Consider the following 17467-nt stretch of genomic DNA (forward strand, 5'->3'; position numbering starts at 1 on the left):
TCTTATGCCTTGATTAGGTTAGCTAAGCTTTTGTCTTGTAGGCCTTGAGGCTTGTAGGCTCATTACATTACCACCTTAACTTATGCCTGCGCCGTATTTAGCAAATACCTGTACCTATAGGCTACAAAATCAGCATTTCTCTCATCCTTAAATTCCCCTCCGTGAAACCCACCTCTCAAGCAATCCTCTTCTTTCTCTCCTCAACAGTCATGACACGCTGCCTTTCCTGAGCCAATGTCCTCTGTCTCATTTTATGTTTTTCTTGTCGTAGGCAGGTGATAGTGTTCAGGGCAGAAAACAGGACTTGGGTGCAGTTTTCACAAAAACCTAAGTACCCTTTTGAGAAGTGTCTTCAGTGGAAGTTAGGTCCCAAAACACTTCTAAAAATCTGAATGCTGGGCACTTAGGAGCCTAAATCTCATTGTATGTTAAGTGGGATATAGGCTCCAGGATACCTAGGCACTTTTGATACTAGGGCTTGGGCTCCTAAATCACCTAGATATTTTTAAAAGTTTGCTTCTTATCTTAGCCAAATGCTAAGGTCCCGTTTTATTCTGCCCTGACTTGGAAAAACTCTTTGTGAGTTTGCCTGGCTTAGAGCTAACTAAAAACTTAGTGACCTCAGGAGTTGGTCTTAAAACCGAAGCGAGCAATATAAAACAATGATTGTCTAGAAATGTTTTATAGCACTGATGAATGCACTTGCTAGCAATGTCTCTTTAGCAGACTACAGACGTTGTTCAGTGTGTGTGCAGGGATTTGCCATTTTCTGCTGGAAAATGCATTTAGCCCACTATTAAATGGAGTTCTTTCCAAGAGCACTATTAAATGTGCTCTTGGCTGCTGCTGTAAATCTGTACTTTTCTGGATATCGGCAACAGTCTCCGGTGCCTGTAATAGTGAATAGTCAGTGTAAAACTGCAAGCCTTGCACATGGTACCTAGCGCTCTAATTAGCTGGCTTTCACTGTCATACTTCAGCTGCTTTGGAGATACACTCATCTACAATCTCAGGCTAACCCAAATCTCAGATCACTTTCATGTCATTACCTTTTTTTTTTTAAATAGCAACAACAAATCTATCATGAAGATTCCATGAATTGTAGAATTCAGAAGATTTTGGTTCTGTCTGAAGTCTCTGCTCTGTGTATCCTTGCAGGAAATACAATAATGGCAGCTCTGCAATTTCTGAAGCATTTTAGTTGCTTGCTACCTTGGTCCTGCATAGTACTGATGGCAGACGCAATAGGAGGAAAGCGTGTTACACAAGTGTGCCAAAGAGAAAAGATGAGAAATAATCTAGCAGCTCAGTTGTGGAGCATATAAATTTATCTTTGGCCTCTCTTAAAGCACGTACTCCGTGCTTGGTAAGCTATCACAAGCCTGAAGCTGACACTAAGGAGGAAAAGTTTTCTGATGGAGACTGGATATTGTACTTCAAGATGTTTTATAAGACCCTTTTGAAAACCAAATCCCATACAATGGAATATGGCTACAGATCAAGAGCAGCCTTTTCTGTGATTTTAACAATTTATGATGTGAGGATGTTCGAGCTTTTCCGCAGCCTTCTTGTAAAGTTGTTGCCATATCATGGATTCTCTTCCCTGCTGGCAAATCTACAGTTCAGTCACTGACAATACACTGCTGCCTGTGGGGCAGCAAATCTGTGTTAGAAGGACTTCTTTCAAACGATTATTATTGTAATGTGTTATGGGCCAATGCTTATTCCACAGACATGGACACATTTTCAAAAATAAGGTTCTAAATTGTACATGCAAAATAGATTTTGTGCACATCAGTACCCATTCTTTTTTTTGCATTCTTCTGCATATTTTTGCTCATGCAATTAACTGTTTGCATCCTCATGCTTATTTTCCATGCAAGACTCATGTTCTTACATTTCAAACATTGCTCCCAAATGTTCCATGGCAAGTAATTTTACACTGTGCAGCTACGCTTATGCCCATCCTTCAGTTAATCTTACAGAGTGCACACATGCTTTACTGGGAACTGTTCTGTGACTTGCCGCAGACAGGCCATGGCTCTGTGATGATGTAATCTGAAGACTAGAGAACAAACATACTGGTGCCCTTGGTGAACATAGAATAGAGATAAAAAAATAAATATTTGTAGTGTCTAGCTAAGATTTTAAAGACCTACCACTTTTGAGTCTGCTTTAGATTTGCTGTGTTCCACTGCAGACTATTTTTTCCTTCAGTCCCACTGCCATCCACTGAATTGGGAAGTAGGTGACTCAGGTTAGCTCAGAAAGAGCACGTGAGGCAAGTGAGTGATAACATGGCACCTCCCTTGGATGCTTTCCTCTTTGCTTTATAATCTTTGGAGCTTGGCTTATCCTGCAAAGCAGCTGTCTTGCATTCAGATGCACTTCATCCAGAAGAAGTGAGGATCACACTGAATCCCATTCTGGGGAGAAACTCTAGTGAATAAATAATTGTAGGCTGGGGGACCAGTAAGTGGGTAGGTGATATAGACACACAAAGATACATTCAATGGGTAAAGGTCAGTGTATCTAATTCAGAACAGGAAGAGCATTGCCCACCTACCCTACCCTGAGGGCAGCTCCATGATTGAAGCAAACTTTGAAGGTCCAGAAAATGCTGATGATTGGTGTGGCTGGAGCAATGTTTACTTTCCCCACAGACAGAGGGGTTTTTTTGTTGATTTCTACTCCTGTTTATAGCACCCCCATTTATTGTAAAACCCCAATGGAGGAGAAACGGAGCAGACAGTAATGTTCAAACGAGCTATTAGAATAGCATCCTCGGGTAGCTTCCATTCACCAATCGCAGCAGAAGCCCATAACCCGCTTCATTGACTGCTGCTGTGCTTTCAGTAAAGAAACAAGACTTCTCCTAACCTCCAGTCTGACATCAGCTACTCACCTGTTTACATTCCCGTTTCATGTATTCCATCCCTTAAACTAGAAATGGACACTGGATATTACAGAGAAAAGTTGACAATGCTCATGGATCTGGCATAACCAGAATGTTCTGTACATGATTAATTTGCAGATGGGCACATGTTGCATCGATATTTATAGTTGGTCCATTGAGAAGCTCGTTTAGCTCAGCATCTGGGAAGCATTACAATTCTGTGAACATACAGTGTCAGGTCTGACACTGGGTTGGATGTACATAACAATAATAATTGTATTTATATAGCAAAACACACACTCAGAGGCTCTTGCACAGCCATTCCAAATACAAATAAAATCATTGTTAAAACAATACCCAGATAGTATGCAAACCAGACCATGTGCTTAGGAATCCAAACGATATGGTATTACTAAAAAAGAGAGAGGAAGGTTCCTATGTAAGGGCCAACAATGATTGAAACTGAAAATATCCTCCATCAAGTATATTTTCAGATGTTTGTTTATTTAAAAAGGGGAGGGAGGGAGTGGACCGAGATGCCTGCTCAAAGAGAATGAGTTCCATGCCATATGGCTCACTCAGGAAAGGCATAAGGAGTGATCGATTACTCCTAAGCATGGGGAGTGTCAAAGCACAAGATCCATGAGGAGTCTCATCAAGGGGCTTCATATAGCCAGGTTCCCACCCCACAGGGCTTTAAACCCCACTTTAAAATCAGCTGGCAACCACTCCCATGTCAAGGCACTGTTTTTTTATAGGGGGCCTTCATCATATTCCCTGTACAAAGTGATGATAACAGTACCACAGCCACACCTCTGGCTTTCAACAACCAATTTGGGCAGCAGCCAGAACCATTCGGCGAAGTCCGGAGTCCATCACTTCAAGGAAGTCCTGTACTGTGCTGAGGTCAGCGTGCACAGTGAAATTCCCGAGGGCAAATATCCTGAGGGCTTCAAGAGCAGGGTTGATCCTGGAGAAGTCAGCCATGAGGTCTTCCAGATGAGCTGGTGGTATTTACACCAGTATTACCATCCATTTTTGTCCTCCTCCAGAAATACAGAAGACATCCAGATGCTTGGGTACACTCTTCTCCAGCAGGGACCATCTTGTGCATTGCATGCAAAGTAAAATCATGCCAAAGTTACTTCCTTTCCTTCTTATTTCTCTCTCAGATTGGTGGGATCATAGAGTATCCAGCCACAGTGAAATGAACCAGCAATATGGTCCAGCCATCCAACTCTAGAGTGCTCCATAGCTTCTGTCAAAGCGTACGATACATGCTGCCAATTAAGAGCCCACTTCTGCAAAAACCTTTGGAGATTCTTCATTCCCATTTCTAGTGACATCGGTTCTGTTTTGCTTCTTTTATTTTATTTTTAAATGTAACAATAAGGGTGGGTTTTTTCAAAAACACCTAAATGATTTAGGAGCAGAAATTCCATCAAGACTCCATGTGACTTTTGCCTCTTTCTGCAATGCCACTCTAAATTCTTAACATAAGCCATTTCACAATAAAAAAGATTCTGTCCTCTTCTATTTGGGAAGCAGTTTGCAAGCATGGGGAAGGAAAAGCAAACAGCAAGGCCTGTAATATTCATACAGATGAAGAAAGTGTTTCTATATTGTTTTTTCTCTCATAAAGTAATGAGAATGTAGAAATTTTCATTCTGAAGCCAAGAAATCTTTACGCTTTTTCAAAAAATTCTGCTTTTTAAGAAACCGTTTACAAGACCAAGTCCCAAGTGGTTTGTGATTCCCAGGTGTAGTAGAGAATGTTTGTATCTTTGAGATGGCAGACGGTTTTCAAAGCTGCAAGAGGTTTGGTGCCTGCGAGCGTAGCCTCCACTTGCTACAGGACGAAGCTTTGTATGTTGCTCTGGTGAAGGAGAGAGCCATTCATTTGTTAAATCCTCCAGCAGGAGCCTGGTGGGAATCAATGCTGTTTGGCACATTCCTCTTTTCTGCATGAATGAAAGACAGAAACCCATAAAATTACTTACTTTATCAGCTTTGCACTTTATGATGTGTTGGACACACCCACTCACACCCTCTGTGCTGTCAGACCTGTGGAGCATACAAATCAAGAGGTGTCAGTGAAATCACAGCAAAATTAGGTAGTCAGTGTGTGGAGAAATGGTTTGCCTGTTGCCCAAAAAACATGATTTGCTTCCAGTAGAGCCTCTCCTCACCCTTTTTGTCAGTAGCCATGATGAAGCTGTTGTTGCACCTTTGTTTTTCGGGAGGTCTTGAGTATGTCTGTAATGGATATTGTCATTAACATATACATCACATATGCCTTATACTGCAAGGTAACCCCTAACCATGTGTGTCCCGTGTTCTCTAATTTGCAGGGCTACTCATTGCAGTGCAGGAGGTCTAGATTGGATATTGGGGAAAACTATTTCATTAGGAGGGTGATGAAGCACTGGAATGGGTTACCTAGGGAGGTGGTGGAAACTGCTTCCTTAGAGATTTTTAAGGCCCGGCTTGACAGAGTCCTGGCTGGGATGATTTAGTTGTTGTTGTTCCTGCTTTGAGCAGGGACTGAACTAGATGACCTCCTGAGCTCTCTTCTAACTCTAATCTTCTATGATTCTTCTATGTAATTTGGTCAGCTGAGCTAGAATCAGCAAGTCTATATTAATATAATTATGTACTTACTATATGAGATACATTGACATATCCAGGTGCATTAGATATTTATTTCATGATCCTACATGGCCTGACTCATACTTATGGGGCATTATTTAGGTAGCACCCTGTGTGGAAATTTGCCTTAAAAACATGAAAAGCACATAGCCATCCCCTCTTTGTCCTTACTTGGCTGTCCTACGTCGCCCTCGTGGTTTAAGGTTTATGAAGGACCTCAGTGTAGCTCTAGATCTGGTACTTTACATCCCTGCGTCCTTGATCCTCCACAGTTCTGTGGACTGGTCTCATAACACTCGCAATAAAGTTGGTTGAAGTGCTTGGCACATTTCCTTTATCCATCCAGTTGCTTGTGGTTGTTCAAATGCGGCTGGAAATATATGCCTGCCTGCAATCCTGCCAAAGTACAATGGAAGCTGTGTATCAGTCAAGGCTGTTGTGCTATCTATCATTATCACGTCTGCGCAAGCAACAGCTTCCCGCAGCTCCCATTGGCCAGGAACGGCGAACTGCGGCCACTGGAGCCGCTGGGAGCTGTGAGGGGCCATGCCTGCAAACAGTCAATGTAAACAAAATGTCTCACTGCCCCCCAGCAGATTACCCTGATGGGACTCCTGACTTAGATTATGCCCACGATTACCAGGCTTCAGAAATTCTCTGCTGCCCCCATTCATTCTCAGTCAGCAACAACCACCAGCACTGTCTTTTCGGCTTTGGAGAAGCTCATATCTCCACTACATGCAGATCTGTCACTCAGTTCCAAACCAGACCTGCGAGGTGCCAGAACTCCAGTTTAAGAAGCACCTCATGGAGAAAGCAATGGACTCAGGCTGGGGAGACTGCCCCCACCAAGACCTCAGCCAGAATCATCAAGGAGCATGCTTCATGGCATGAGGTCTGAAGCCGCAAAGTCAGGGGTCCTTTGTCGGGGTTCCACCATGAGAGCAAGGATTAGGGAGAACACAGAATGTCCTAGTGTTTGCTTATGGGATGAAATGGTAAAGATTTTTAGTGGTCATTTCTTTAGGCATGTATGTAAAATTGTGACTATCACTACAATCCAAATGCCTTTTCAGCTGAAGCATCAGGTTAAATACTTAAATGTTTTTAGGATCATTTAAGTGCAAAAAAAGTCAAAACTGAATACAGTGGGAGCATTAGCAAAATGTCACATCTATGCGTGAACACAGCAGTTTGCACTTACAGATCAGTGAACCTAAATTCTTGATACATTTATGGTGACCCTAAATTCTTGATAACATAAATGATGGGTTTCTGGTGTTCAGTTAATGGGACCTGCTGAAAATGTGGACCTGTGCGCTAGCATCCTAAGCCATTCAGTTCAAATAGTGAAAACGTAATAGATGCTGAGTCTTCATTGCTGAATGTTAGTGTCCTCAGCGTGGTCCTGAGACAATGCCCGTTGGCTTCCGTGAGCAATAGATCAGAGCCTCAAGCATAATCCTGGAGGAACTTATGGTTAAGGCATAAAACTGGAACTCAGGATACCTGGATTCTGTTGCTAGCTCTGCCTTAAGCTTCCAGTGTGAATCTGGGCAGGTCACGGAACCTCTCAATGCCTTTCTTTTACCATTTTCAAAATGGGACTCATGGAATATACTTGTTTCACAAGGGTATTATGAAGGTTAATTAATATTTGTAAAGTTATTTGAGATCCTCACACGGAAGCTGCTATAAAATACAAAATATCCTTGTAATCTGTTAATATTTAAACACGTTAGTGCAAATACACCAATGTGCTTTGGATAGCTAGAGTTTTGTGATGCTGCTTACAACAGTGAAACTTTTTATAACTTGGTTTGTGCATTTGCTATTGGACAAGTTTGTTTTGCTGACTAACCAATCCAATGCCGTACTGACTGAATGCTCTCCTGACTCACAACATTCTTTTCCTATTCAGTTTTTCAACCAAATGTTATCCGTGGCTCTGCCCAGTTTAGAGACATTTAGCCTTGCAGATGAAATAACGAGGGCCTCTGGTTGTTGTCATTAGAAGATCGGCTGCGATGGGATCATTGGCTCAGCTGCCAAAGAGGATCGTTGTGGAATCTGCAACGGAGATGGCAAAACCTGTAAAGTGGTGAAAGGAGACTTCAACCACACCAAGGGGATGGGTGAGTAGCATTCAGCAAAAGCGCTCTGCCTTCGTCTGAACTGCTTAGCATCTAGGAGTTAGAGAGCTAGCGACAACTCTTGTCCTTTAAAAGTAGGTGAGTCACACCATGTGGCGCCTGATCAAATAGCCTTTGTACATTTAAAAAAAGATTTGAAATTAATATTTTTAGAAGTTGATACACAGGGAGCATTATAGCTGTTCATGAGATTCGGCACTCGCTGACACTGATATAAGCTGGGGTGAGAGTAGCTACAGTGTTTATAGTGGAATTACTCTAATTTACACTAGTATTTCTGACCCAATTTGTTGCCCAGAAGAAATCTGCGAAAATGTTTGAGACTGAATCAGTGACTAGCTGTACAAGATTAAGATGGTCAAGTCTTTAGTTACTAACGACGCCTAATCTTATCACTCAGTTTTTTCAGAATAAATGTTTAACCTATAAGAGTTCCTGCAAGGGTCCAATTCTGAGAGGTGATGAGTCCCTCTTGAGAAGGGGAGTTGAAGATGCACAGGGCTTCACAGGGTCAGGCCTGTTGGCGCTGTATAACACCTTTTGCCATTCAGTTTCCTTAACCATGTTCCAGTTTTATTAAAGAACTGGTTCAACGGTGGAATTCCATCTGCAGCCTGTGCCTGTTTGCCGAGATTGGCCATTGCTTCCTTACTGAGCTCAGAGAAGTCACACTGTGCAGTTCATGTTGAATGTTACAGGTACTTTTGATGTAAAATGAGAGAGAAATAATCATGATAATCATAATGTCTCCTCCTATGGGAGGGACAGCTGATTTCGTCATTTAGACTGATTGTTCCCGTGTACATCCTGGATTCATATAATGCTCAGGATAGCTCCACTTCAGGTAAGTCAGGGGACCATGCACTCTGAGTTTTTATACTGACTTTATGCCAGCAAGATAGAAGCATTGGAATAAGACTTTCCAGTCGAACTCAAGCTATCCCCTCTGGCTTTGCACACCCATTGTGTGTGAATTAGCCCTTGTTCCTTAGTCACTGTTCCACACTTATGAGAGATCTGTTGCCTTTCATCCTGCTCAAGCAAAGTGCGGGGAAAATTAGACTTAGGACCCAGAGGCCACTGCAGGTGGGAGGAAGTATTTAGGAAAAATAATATTTAAATGAATGTTGCCATTTCCACATGTAGGGAAGCACAAGCAAAGCACATTCAATGTGTGCTGTTTTGGGACTCAGTTGAGCAAAGCATTAAAGATGTCCTTGGAGCACATGCTTGAGTTCCATTGAATTCATTATTAAAGTTAAGTGTGTGCTCTACTGCTTTGCTAAATCACAGCTTCAAAGCTGGTGCTCTGATTCTCTTTTCTAATTTCTGCTACCTCCTTCCTATACTTTATCTGTGAAGACAGCTAAGATCCACCACCACCTCTGTGGTGCAGGTGGAATTGACAAACTTCAGTAATACTTTCTGGAGTTCATTTGTGCACTTCCATTGTCATGTCGATCTGTACTATGATTTCCAGCTGCAGTTTTTACTGCTCTGACTGTTGTGTTCCATTTAGCTTCCAGCGGTTGGTAGTGAGAAGTTTGTATCTTGGCTGTGCAAGACTAAGGAAAAGATTTGCGTTGGTTAACTTTATTGGCAGGCACTTGTGCTTTGAGAGTAGGACTCTGAGAGCATGTCACAAAATATCGCACACAACTTCTGCAGTTAAAAAGGAAGAGCATTGGTGGTATAATTGTGCCATACCTCCTATATCTGTGCTGGAAATAAGAACATAACATAAGAATGACCGTACTGGGTCAGACCAAAGGTCCATCTAGCCCAATATCCTGTCTACCAACAGTGGCCAATGCCAGGTGCCCCAGAGGGAGTGAACTTAACAAGTAATGATCATGTGATCTCTTTCCTGCCATCCATCTCCACCCTCTGACAAACAGAGGCAAGGGACACCATTCCTTACCCATCCTGGCTAATAGCCATTAATGGACTTAACCTCCATGAATTTGTACAGTTCTCTTTTAAACCCTGTTATAGTCCTAGCCTTCAGAACCTCCTCAGGCAAGGCATTCCACAAGTTGACTGTGCCCTGTGTGAAGAACTTCTTTTTATTTGTTTTAAACCTGCTGCTTATTAATTTCATTTGGTGGCCCCTAGTTCTTGTATTATGGGAACAAGTAAATAACTTTTTCTTATTTACTTTCACCACATCACGCATGATTTTATATACCTCTATCATATCCCCCCTTAGTCTCCTCTTTTCCAAGCTGAAACGTCCTAGCCTCTTTAATCTCTCCTCATATGGGACCCATTCCAAACCCTTAATAATTTTAGTTGCCCTTCTCTGAACCTTTTCTAATGTCAGTATATCTTCTTTTGAGATGAGGTGACCACATCTGTATGCAGTATTCAAGATGTGGGCGTACCACCGATTTATATAAGGGCAATAAGATATTCTCCGTCTTATTCTCTATCCCCTTTTGAATGATTCCTAACATCTTGTTTGCTTTTTTGACCGCCTCTGCACACTGCATGGACATCTTCAGAGAACTATCCACAATGACTCCAAGAGCTTTTTCCTGATTCGTTGTAACTAAATTAGCCCCCATCATATTGTATGTATAGTTGGGGTTATTTTTTCAAGTGTGAATTACTTTACATTTATCCACATTAAATTTCATTTACCATTTTGTTGCCCAATCACTTAGTTTTGTGAGATCTTTTTGACATTCTTCACAGTCTGCTTTTGTTTTAACTATCTTGAGCAGTTTAATATCATCTGCAAACTTTGCCACCTCACTGATCACCCCTTTCTCCAGATCATATATGAATAAGTTGAATAGGATTGGTCCCAGGACTGACCTTGGGGAACACCACTAGTTACCTCTCTCCATTCTGAGAATTTACCATTTATTCCTACCCTTTTTTCCCTGGTCCCTCGGCCCGCTCCACTTCCAGTAGCTCCCATTGGCCTGGAGCAGCGAACCACAACCAAGGGGAGCCGCAATTGGACGAACTGCGGATGCAGCAGGTAAACAAACTGGCCCAGCCTGCCAGGGGCTTTCCCTACACAAGCGGCGGCCCCAGTTTGAGAAACACTGTATTAGAACATGAAATTACTATCCACAGAGATTCTATGGAATATGTGGATTCACTTAAGATTTTTACTTCATTTGATTCTACATTTTCTTTCACATATAGTGCCACTCCTCTCCTCCTTGCCTCCCCGCACAACCTGTTCTGTCCTTCCGATATATTTTGTACCCCAGAATGATTGTGTCGCATTGATTGCTCTCAGTCCACCAGGTTTCTGTGATGCCTATTATATCAATATCCTCCTTTATCACAAGGCACTCTAGTTCACCCATCTTATCGTTTAGACTTCTAGCATTTATGTACAAGCACTTTAAAATCTTGTCACTGTTTAATTGTCTGCCCTTTTCTGATGTGTCTGATTCTTTTTTATGTGAATGTTTCTCATCTGATCTGGCCCTTACATTATCCTCTTCCATCCTCTCTCCTGACTAAAACCTAGAGAATCTCTATCAAAGGTGCCACAGGACTCTTTGCTGCTTTATCAATAGACTTTCCTCTAAGAAAAGTCTCTGTCCGATCCACGTACTCCTCTGCAGCAGTTGGCTTTCCCCCATCTCCTAATTTAAAAACTGCTCTGCAACCTTTTTAATGTTAAGTGCCAGCAGTCTGGTTCCACTTTGGTTTAAATGGAGCCTATCTCTCCTGTATAGGCTCCCCCCATCCCAAAAGTTTGTATGTTACATTACTGAATCTATAGCTGATGCCAGTGGTGAAACCACTGCTCCATCTTCTGCAGCAGTTCCTGATCTGCATATCAACAAATGTATGCCTAGTTTACATATTCACGGCTTCTCTAATGTCTCAGGCAGGAAATGGGAATTGCGCCCTGGTCATTTTAGTTGGGAAAAATATTCTCCATTTCTGTAGTAGCAGTGCTAGCTGGAAATAAATGCATCTTGTAGATGTTTTTGAAGGGAAACCTATCTTTGTTATTTACGAATCAAAATCACCATGAAGCATCATGCAACAAAAAGACTTGACCCAGATAGGTGACAAACTTCTGAGTCTCTGCCAGAATATGAAAGTGGTATATGCCTGTTTTCAGTTAGGTGGGCTGCTCTCAATGCGTTCAGTGACTTTTCCCCATGGCAGAACTGTAGGAACTAAACATTCTCTGCTGATGGTCAACCAGATGAGTACAGCAGGGATTCCCCCATCTCTAGAGACACTAGGTAATCAAAATAGGATGACAGGGCAGATGCAACAGTACCCAGATGGTGTGTTGGTCATTAGTAGTATAATGTACAAGCCTTTATTGCACTCTCATTCTTTACTGAATATCTGGAGCCAGATGAGGGAGAGACGCATCAATCCTATCTAAAATGTTGCTCCACCATTCAAAATACTTCATTTGTCCATCTTGCATAGTTGTATAAATAAGGAATTTTCCAGTCATTATACTATGTCCTGACACATGGATTAGCCCTAGGTTTTTTTATCCTGAAAAATAGTAGATTAAAACACTATGTGAAAAAAACCCGAAATAGTTTTGCTATTTATTCTCTCTCTGCTTTTACACTTCTCTCAGCATAGACAGTGAAATTAAACATGTTAGTTTCACTTATGGTTCCAGATCCCTTTTCCACTTACATGTTATGCCATGAGTGTTAATCTGTGGTGTTCAGTGGGACTTTTCATGTGCTTAAGTGTTTTGCAGGACCAGGACCTTAGTCAGTTTCATGTTCTGTGTCTCATGCACTGGCACAAAGCTGCAGTGTTCAGGTTGCAAACACCACAAGGAAACATGTATTTGTTTAAGAAAAAAGCTGTGGATTTTCTTAAAAAAATCAACATTTTAATAATGCTTAAAATCCAAGATTTTACAAGGCCTAAATTTCAGGCCAAATGTGATTAAGCAGCATGAGTCACAATAGCAGAATCAGGGTCTGGATGTTGACATCATTAACGAAAAGAGTGTCAGATCCCCCATTGATTTGCTTTGATTAGGGTCAAGCCCAAAGCCCCTGTGTTAAGTGTGTCGATTTATGATTTCAGAAGAGAATAGCTGTGAAATGTCAAGACGTTGGTTGTTAAGAAGTATCAGTATGAGAATTGCACCTACAATGTTTGGGCCAGATCCTGCAGCTGCTGTGCACGTGGGACTCCACTGACTGCAGGATCGGTCCCTGTATGTCCTGTGATTGCAGACCATGCTATCGAGCTCTATTAACTGGACTAAACCCATGCCAACTCTTTTCTGTTTCTCAGTCACCAATAGTCATTGTAAGAAGGTTTCCACGTGTGTGATGGCAAAGGCAAAGGCTGTTCCCAAGTGTTTCTCATGTAAGATGCCTGAATGCTGTGTGTGGTGTCATTGGGTAGCTGGTGTTGGTTTTCTGTCCTCCTCCTCCTGGTTGGATTGGGTGGGGAGACTGCATCGTATAAAAAGCCATGGATACCGTTTAAAGCCTTCTACATTCAGCATGACTAGCCTGAACTGGAGAGACAGCATGTGGGTCCTTGGCCTTTTAAAGGAGCTGCCTAGCCACCAGAATACCATGTTTGTCAGCCCATTATCAAGTTCTGCCCCTGTTTCTTCTCTCTCAGCCCATCTCTGTAGTGCCAGAGTTTTTAGAGGTTCTGCACACTGGATACCTGTCTCAGTCCTATACCTGTTAGTCCTTCTGTTTTCTGGGAACTAAATCTCCCCCCCCCCACCCCGCCCCAAACTCTGGCCTTCTGACATCATCCTCAAATAGTGTTCAGAATCATGTTCTACACTTACGCCAGATCCTTAGTAATGTAAGCTGGAAGGCAATGGAGCTATGATGATTTACACCAGCTAACGGTCTGGCCCTTCCCCTCCTCCTTGTAAGATTCCCATCCAGACTCTAATGCTATACAGATAACGCTAAGAGACCTGCCACATGAGTCATTTTTTCATGTGTGCATCTATATTCTTCTTCCCTGGCCATGTGAAGATTTGAATGGATGCCCTCTGTCTTGTGACCCAAAAGAGAAGCTGCAGTTGTTTGGCTTATGTTTTAAGTCAGTACTCCAGATGGCAGGAAATAATGAAATGAACTAGGCAAATTGCTATAACAATAACTTTTCTTCATGAGCAGTTTCTGTTTTTAATATGGTGAAGAAATCAAACACTTGATGCCAAATTTTAACCTGGACAGTAGTGCATTTAAAATTAAAAAGAAAATTGAGAGATCGAGCTTTCAGCCTGGGAATGTTCTTCTCTCAGCACATTGAAGAAAATTTTGTTAATAGGATAAATGGGCAGGTGACGAGAGGCGGACAGAAACATAAGGCAGTGGGTGACTTACCAGCCGGCTGTCCTTTATAGGAATCATTACCACCAAATTGATATTCAGTAGCAATATCAGGAGGCTTTGAAATCTGTCCATGGCTTCACGATGAAATGATTTTCCTCCAGGCTAGCTACCCCATGGCTGGAAGTAAACAGTGGTGGGTAGGTCCTGTGTGGGTAGGTAACTGCAATTGGTAATCACTAAGATTCTCATGCACGCAAGAAGATAAACTAGTCAATTGTCTCTTATTTTCTGATCAGCAACAAGAATTACATTCTGTACAAAATCTAGCTAGAGGGGACAGTGGATTCCAGAGAGGATCAGTAATGAGAATGCAGAGATTGTCACCTGTAGGCCAACAGTTGGAATTCAGCCCCGACCGATGGTGAGGGCAAGTCATGAGCATCTTCTGACTGCTCAAAAAACGAGCTCTTAAGTCTGAGTGCCATGTCTCATGGATACGTTTCCACAACACCCCCATAGTAAGTACTGATTGACACTCTTGGCAATGGGAGCAAAGACTGAAAGAGCCATGGAGACTGCCCTTGCCACCCCAGGACAGTGGGGATGTCTGTGCTGTACATGTTCAGCAGATAAATAGAGGAGTCCAGTCTTTACAGCTCTCAATTTGGGACCTTGCAGCAGGACATCATCTAAAAGTTGGGATAGTGCAGGGGTGTGGGATTTGTTCTACCCATACTGTGATACACCCCCGGTAGGAAGATACAGAGATAGCAGCCATGGGGTAACATCTCCTCTACCTGAGAATTCATCCACCAGTAACATCCAAATCAGTTTTGTAGTGATTCAGTTCCACGTTGAAATTTGTGCTAACCTCTGTCTCCTCTCTGGGACTAATAACCTTGCCTAACAGTGGGTTCTCCTGTTTGAGCCTGCTTTCCTCTTGCAAATCTCTCCAGTGTTTAAGTGAAGATACAGTAGCCACCATACATGTATTAATCTGGTTGATGACGAAGCCACCTCTTTGTTCTGGTGTCTCTCCTAATACAAGTTCACCATATAACTTGTATCTAGGACTCACTTCAGTCACGGCCTTGTGTTCCTGGGACAGTGATGTAACACAGATTATCCAGAAAGATTGTTGCATGCCAAAATAGCTGTTCCCAAGGTGGAGTACAGTACATACAGCTCTAGAAATGACCAAATAATGAAATTCTCCAGCTATGCTTTCCAACCTTTATCTTAAAAATCTGACTTTTGGATGAAGTAACTAGAACCACTCCCTGATTGTTGCCAGATCTCATCAGTCTTTACGGAGCTCCTCACCTAAACAGAATTTGAACTCAACCTTGCAGACCTCAACATTGCAAACAGTTACCCCCAAGTTACCTAACAGATCTTTGACAGGTTTTTGACTCTGGACCAACAGTGAGCTTTCTGTTGTGCTTAATATTTAATTCTTGATAATCTTTCTGGGAATCTGCAGTTTACAATTTGTGATAGAAAACATGCCTCGAAAACTATGGGGCTGTTTTTAAGGGGCAACATTCTCCAATATTGGAATTATAATCCCTTGAGCAACAGCATGTCACTAGCTCTAAAGCCCAGCTGGGAGCAATCTGAGTTTATATTTGTGGTGAGTTTGCATGTATGGTGTATTTAGTGCACTTGCAGTAGGATTTTGACCACTGATTGACACAGCTAAGAGCTACGGATGCTTTCTATGGGACATGCCCAAGGAACCTACTCTGTCCCCTGAAAGAACATTTCAAAACTACGAAAGCATAGACTACGTGGTTCCCTAAAGAAAACAAAATGTTAATAGTTGGTTCTGTGTCACCCGATCTCAGAGAGCGAGTACAGTAAGGTGGTTTTTGTTTGTTTGTTTTTTATTCAGGATCTGTGAATAGAACACCTGGTGCCATCAGTCAGGATTAGAAATTACATGAGGAGAAAAATCTGGTATCAGATCAAACTAAATAGTCTCCAGAACTATCTGTTAATAGCTTAAACTCACCTATTTACCATTTCAGAAGTAATGTACAAGACAGCGTTTCCACATGGTATTTTCTCGCACCACAGTGATGACATGAGAGCATATTTGTGGCACTAGCAGAACCTCAAGAGTAATGCCATGCCTCTTGCACCGCAAAAACAGCGGGACACGGGCCAGGATACTACTGCCTCAGGGGTCTGCTGTGAAGCCCAGTGAAATCAATGAGAGCCTTTCCATTAACTTCAGTAGTTTTTTGGATCTGGTCATGGCAGAAGGTAGTTCTGAGCCTTTGATTTAAAAAATAATAATCATTCTCCACAGTAAATACATCAACGAATACGTAATACTTGGGCATGTTCCAAAGTGGCTTCCTAACATGGTGGCCAGGTGTGTTTCCAGGGTCCATTTACAGTGACATATTGTCGTTAATCACTCTGCTGTATGTTCGTGTCTGATAGTAATAGTTGGTTGGGTTTGAATGCAGATGCATGGGGTGCAACAAGGGATGTTTGGCATTTTAGAATGTGCTGCTCTTAATGTAATTTATCTCAACCAACAAAAAACCAACTCCCAGCAGGATCCAGGCTAATGTCCGACATCTGTTTTCTTTGATTTTTGTAGATTTCACAATTGCCATAAAAGCCAAACCCTGAAGTAGTGAGTATTACTGATGGAGCATGCTTTGTAAATAGCAGAATGGGGAATTCATCAGCTTGACATGAGGGAAAGTTCTTTGTTCAGAATCCTGTTTTCCCTTTATTTTGATTCTCCCTGCAAAGGATGACTGACTGACTTTGGGAAGTAACCTGAGCAGGGGAGAAGAAAACAAGAGAGATGATGCTCTTGGGTGGGGGCAAAAGGAAAAGGGCCCAAGCTGAGGGGAGCGAGGAGAGGTGGTAAAATGGCAATACAAATTAGCGTAATGTACCAGAACAACAGGGGCTAGCTTAAAAAGATGAGAGGCTAAGGAGAGAGTTGGTTGTCATTGGCCAAATCATCTCCCAACCGAACATCAACACCCCAGTGAGAATGTCTTGTACAGGTGATATAAAAGGGGTTGGGAGTGGGAAGGAATCCATGTGTCCCATTAATCTGGTGGCTATGCAGCTGCTTCATTGATACTACTGTGGTTGACTAAGCCCATGGGCTGTGAGGCCCCTGGGCGAACCCATAAGTGAAAGGCTTGCAGGCAGGGTTTAGGTACGTGGGATCTATATAGCGATGGATTTACTAGCCACATCCAGCCACATCCCAGGGTACCGTCTCCACAGTCCATGCAGCCACAGAGAGAGAGGCCCTTTGTTCTGCAGTGTGTCATGCTCTCTCACTTGCTCTCAGTCCAGTACAAAGCAGAACCACAGCAGTTCAGCTGCACTTACCCTTAAAAAACCAAAGCACTGCCAAATTTTGAAGGACTAGTCCCAAACACTAATCTTACACTAGTGATTCTCCAGCATCGGCCTATTTTTATAGGGGCAGGTCTGGTACAGGGCCATAT

The 17467-nt window shown here is 42.4% G+C and overlaps 1 protein-coding gene across 2 annotated transcripts in view; it reads left to right on the forward strand.

The window, feature by feature from the left end:
- Nucleotides 1-17467, forward strand: part of ADAMTS17 (ADAM metallopeptidase with thrombospondin type 1 motif 17) — a 265553-nt gene that overhangs the window by 163264 nt on the left and 84822 nt on the right. Inside the window, exons 15-16 of one of the 2 annotated variants that reach the window (XM_030578668.1) lie at nt 7560-7680; nt 12961-13035. In XM_030578668.1, the coding sequence (XP_030434528.1) occupies nt 7560-7680; nt 12961-13035 (196 nt within the window). The remainder of the gene's footprint in view (nt 1-7559; nt 7681-12960; nt 13036-17467) is intronic. The other variant, XM_030578669.1, reaches the window with a different exon arrangement.

The sequence above is a fragment of the Gopherus evgoodei genome, chromosome 10, assembly GCF_007399415.2.
Source record: "Gopherus evgoodei ecotype Sinaloan lineage chromosome 10, rGopEvg1_v1.p, whole genome shotgun sequence".
Classification (NCBI taxonomy): Eukaryota; Metazoa; Chordata; order Testudines; family Testudinidae; genus Gopherus; species Gopherus evgoodei.